Source organism: Triticum aestivum, chromosome 4A (assembly GCF_018294505.1).
Source record: "Triticum aestivum cultivar Chinese Spring chromosome 4A, IWGSC CS RefSeq v2.1, whole genome shotgun sequence".
In the NCBI taxonomy this organism is placed as follows: domain Eukaryota; kingdom Viridiplantae; phylum Streptophyta; class Magnoliopsida; order Poales; family Poaceae; genus Triticum; species Triticum aestivum.
The window spans coordinates 675445372-675450168 of NC_057803.1; the positions used below are offsets into that span (position 1 = coordinate 675445372).

General features: G+C 39.5%; 1 protein-coding gene across 1 annotated transcript; it reads left to right on the forward strand.

Annotated features, from left to right (window-relative positions):
* The first annotated feature begins 2791 nt into the window (after window positions 1-2791).
* Window positions 2792-4572, forward strand: LOC123083051 (GDSL esterase/lipase APG-like). The gene is made up of 5 exons (XM_044505199.1): window positions 2792-3071; window positions 3153-3283; window positions 3437-3670; window positions 3784-4039; window positions 4138-4572. Exons 1-5 carry the CDS (start codon window positions 2828-2830, stop codon window positions 4332-4334), a joined length of 1062 nt encoding a protein of 353 aa, XP_044361134.1. The 5' UTR covers window positions 2792-2827; the 3' UTR covers window positions 4335-4572.
* The last annotated feature ends 225 nt before the right edge of the window (window positions 4573-4797 follow it).

A 4797-nucleotide genomic window follows, 5' to 3' on the forward strand; every position in this document is an offset into this window, starting at 1 on the left:
TTCAATTTATTTTATTGTTTTTCAAAAAAATCTACATTTCTAAAAATAAAATGGCATTTCAAAAAAAATGCTCCAAATTCGAAAAATATTCTTATTTGAGTGAAATTTTCGCAATTAAAAACTGTTTGTGTATAAAAGATACACATTTTCTAAAACTCTTATGAGTTTTCAACACATGTTCCTGTTTAAAAAAAATTTAATAAATTCAAATAATGTTCATGTTTTTTAGTAGGAGTTTCGGACAGGACAACCAATAATGGGCTAGCCCATTTTTCATTGTTTCTATGTTTTACTTCTATTTTTATTATCTTTTTTCCTTTCAAGTTTATTTCTCTTTTAGAATTTAATTTGTAAATTAAAAATTCTCAAAAAAACTTTCATAATTAATTATTTTTTGAAAATGTTCAGAATTCCAAAGTTTTGTTGACATTTTGAAAAATATTCGAAACTTGCAAAAAAGTTTTCCATTTTTTCAAAAAAATATTGTTTTTCAAAAATTTTGTGATTTCTAAAATGAAAATGGCATTTCAAAGAATATTCTTGCTTTAGTGAAATTTTCACAATTAAAAATATTGTTCGTGTATAAAAGATACACGTTTTCTAAAAATCTTATGAATTTTCAACACATGTTCCCATCTAAAAAAATATTCCCAAATTCAAATAATGTTAATATTTTTATAAAAAAGTTGGTGTTTTCAGAAAATGTTTGTGAATTTAAAAAGATGTTTCCTTTCATACTTTGTTCATGTTTTTTCAAGAGTGTACATAATTTCAAAAAATTGATTAGGATTTTAAAAATTGTTCATGTTTTCTAGAATACTCAGAAACTACATAGATTAAAATCCCCTCAATTGAAATGATTGAAAAGAAAAGTAGATTGAATAACTCATGGGCCTCCTCTGACGTAATGACGAAACAAAACTCTTAAATGCCCTCGATCAATGAATGAAAAAATAGCAGATTGATTCGTTCACACGTGGCGAAATCAAGAAGCTAAATATTCCTTTTTTGTGTGCACACAGGGTTTTGGTTGCATATATAATTCTCATTGACTTTAAATGCATACTATTTTATTTACCGTTGCAGCACACGGGCATATGTGCTAGTTCAAGTATAAAGAGGAAAGCTAACTTCTGACAAGCGAGCGGAGCGAGGCCCGCCGCCGTTAGGCTTGGGTCGAACGGATCAGTATTGATCTAGGTCGCCTATGTTATATATACCTCTTGTAAGCCGCCACAGTGATAAGTTGATCAGTTGTAAATCTCCGGCGTTTGTAACCTCCACTGATATAGTGAAGTTTGGCTGGCTGGCGCCCGTGGTTTTTTCTCCTTCGTGTTGGAGGTGTTTTACACATTAAATTTCGTGTCTCCTGCTTATTTTCGTTCATCGTTGTGTTGATTTGCCCGCCGTATCTCTAACAGGAGCATCCGATGCTTTCCCTGCTTCATTGGTGGTTGCGCCTCTTCCCGTTTAACAAATTGCCTTCGTTGTCACCATCAGTACCAGCTCGTAGTGGCCATTAGTTCCGCAAGTTGGACAGGTTACGTATAAGATCGCTGGTGGAGATTGATTCATCACACAAACAGAAATCGATAACACCTGCACCTGACAGACCAATCAGGCTAGCGAACGATTTTTTCTTGCTGATTTCGAGAGCCTCACAACAAACTGCGTTGGTTCGCGCACACTTAAAGAGCACATGAGCTATATCTTCCGCACCAGATTTACAGAGCGTACATTAGGAAACGTTGCATACATGGCGATTAGCAAGGACACTGAAGCACGGATCAAAAGAAGAAAGAACTTTGTAGCCGGAGCTACAAAGGTACTTTGCGGAAATTAACGAGCCGTCCAGTGAGCTAGCTTCTAGGTGTTAGTGGCCGCACGTTATGGCAATTGATGAATCTCTGTACATATATTTACTCACCGGTTTTGGCATGGATCCATACAGGCTGTGTCGCATTGCTCTTGTCATTTCAGTTCCACAAAGGTTGGCAAATCTTATGAAAAATAATCCAAAAATACACATGAATGAAGCACATGCGTCTACATTGTTATGAAATTCCAGTTCAAATTTGATTCAAAAAACGGATGACCAAAAAAGAGTACACCGCGTGGCGATGATCGTCACCTTTGTATCTTGCCTTGGGTGTGTGTTGTGTGCGGTGGTGGCGTGTGTTTGTATCGGTGTGCTTGTATAGTCGGTGCTTTATATATAAAGCGGGGAGAAAGCCTTTTTCGGTAAAAGAGTACACCGTTAATTGTACATTCCACAGAATTGCCACAAGAATGAACGTTTTTTTTTCATTTCGAGAAAAACAGGCAAAAGGCTGCAAAATTTAAGCAAGTAAAGAACACAAAAACAAAACCCGGCTGGAGCCAACAGACAGGACAACCGACGTAAAAACAATTACTCACGGTCACGAGCCATAACCAAAAGCCAATAAAAACGATTACTCATGGGCCATGACCAAAAGCCGTTCAAAAGAAACAGGCGCTCACTTAATGAAAAGCAGGAACAAAAAATGAAACTTAATGAAATGTAGGAACAAAAATTATCACGCTGTAGTCTGTACTCTGGCTGCCATACGGGCACAAACATGATCAACGCTTTTTCGAAAAGAAAAAAATGTGGTACTGTCAATCGCAGACTTGGACTGAGCTGGGTGCCATTATTGTCCACATGGGTGTAGTTATGGGCTTCAATTCAAACTCTGCAGTGCGCATGCTCAGGCACAGTTCTATATAAACCTCACACATACGACGTTCCATCCATCAGAGCAGATTGTCACATAATCCCTGGCGATTGTCACATAATCCGGATCGAATGATGTTGAGGTGCTTGCTACTCCTGGCTATCTTCTTTTTGACAGGACCAACAACACATGGTGGCGAGTCACGGCCAGTGGTGCCAGCAGTCTTTCTGTTTGGTGACTCGCTGGTCGATGTGGGCAACAATGACTACTTCCTCACGGTCGCCAAAGCCAACTTCCCTCCCTACGGCAGGGACTTCAAAAACCAAGTTGCCACAGGGAGGTTTGGAAATGGAAAACTGCTTAGCGATATCATAGGTTAGATTCTATGCAGTATCACACTTTGGTTCTTGTTAGATCCATATCTGCGACTTACAATGCACCATTTTGTGTTTGCAGCTGAAAAGGTGGGGTTTACTGGCTCTCCCCCGCCATATCTCGGCATGCGTGCATCAGGGCAGAACCTAATGACCGGGGCCAACTTCGCATCAGCTGGATCGGGCTATTATGATCCCACGGCACTTGAGTTTGTAAGTATCATCTATCAGTGTCCACTCCATCTTATATTGCCTGAAAAAAGTAGTGGTCAATCAAAAGAATTTAAATCCATACGATGAAAATTACTCCCTCTATCCCAACCGTACAATCTTTGGGCTAATATATCCGGGGTAAATCTAACGCAGAAAGTCATCCCGCTATCCCAACAATTGGAATATTTCAAAGAGTACAAATCTAAGCTAACAGTGGTTGCCGGTAACAGTCAGTCTCATGCAATCATCTCTGGAGCACTCTACATTATCAGTGCTGGTTCAAATGATTTTGGCCCGAACTACTACATCAATCCCTTACTCTTCAAGACATTGACCGTTGACCAATTTGCTGATTTGATAGTCAGCATCTTCAGCAACACCGTCACGGTAAGAAGCATTCTTAGTTGCGATGGTACTAGAGGTTGTCTCCCTTCCTCTATTGCTTGAAGCATCCATGTTATTCTGACAATTTCAATATTTGAACCTTGTACTGATTGTAGCAACTTCATGGCATGGGGGCAAGGCGCATCGGTGTATTTTCCTTGCCACCATTAGGTTGTTTTCCACTCGCGATCACGGTGTTCGGCCATGGGAGGGGCGGGTGTGTCTCCAGGCTCAATCGCGGCTCTCAGATATACAACAAAAAGTTAAACATCGCTGTCAATACACTGTCAAGGCAATACCATGACCTCAAGATTGCTGTTCTTGACATCTACACGCCTCTATATAATATTGCAAACTCTCCTAGATCACAAGGTAGGACAGATGTGCTATGGCCGCTGCAATTTATACTTTACACATTAGCGTTGTACATGTGTGTCGTCTGATCTGAACTTTTTGTTGGTTGGCATTAGGGTTTATCGAGGCAAGGCGGTCATGCTGCGCAACTGGTACAATAGAAACATCAGTGTTTCTATGCAATCCCTTGTCAATTGGGACTTGTCCGAACGCGACATCATACGTATACTGGGACGTCGCCCACCCGTCAGAGAAGACAAACCAACTGATAGTAGACTCATTTCTCGTTGAGCTCGGCAGCCTGGCTGCTTAAATCTAGTAGATGGTGGACGCATGCTTCATTGATTTAGGCGTCAAGGTGATAATGCTGGTTGGTTAGCTCAAAATAAAAATCCGTATGCCTATCTGGTTGTAATTGCTTCTATGTTTTTTGCAAGTTATTGTAGCATGCATGCATGCTTGGGAACCTCATGATTTATTTCTTTACTGTAAGGCCATCATATAATTTATGTGATTGTATGGCGTCCGAACTATGGAAGAGATACCCTTGATGAGTACTTTCTAAATATGCTTGATTTCCATGTACTACCATTCGACTTTGCATATAATTGAATTTAAAGAGAGAAGTTGTACATTCTGGACATACGTTAGTAATTAGCTATAATTAAGGGGATACTTTTGAGAAATCCCCGAGAGTATCAAGGTTAAACCCGAGAAAATGACGAGTACAAAATGCAATCATCAACATCCCCAAGCTTAAATGTTCACAATCCTTA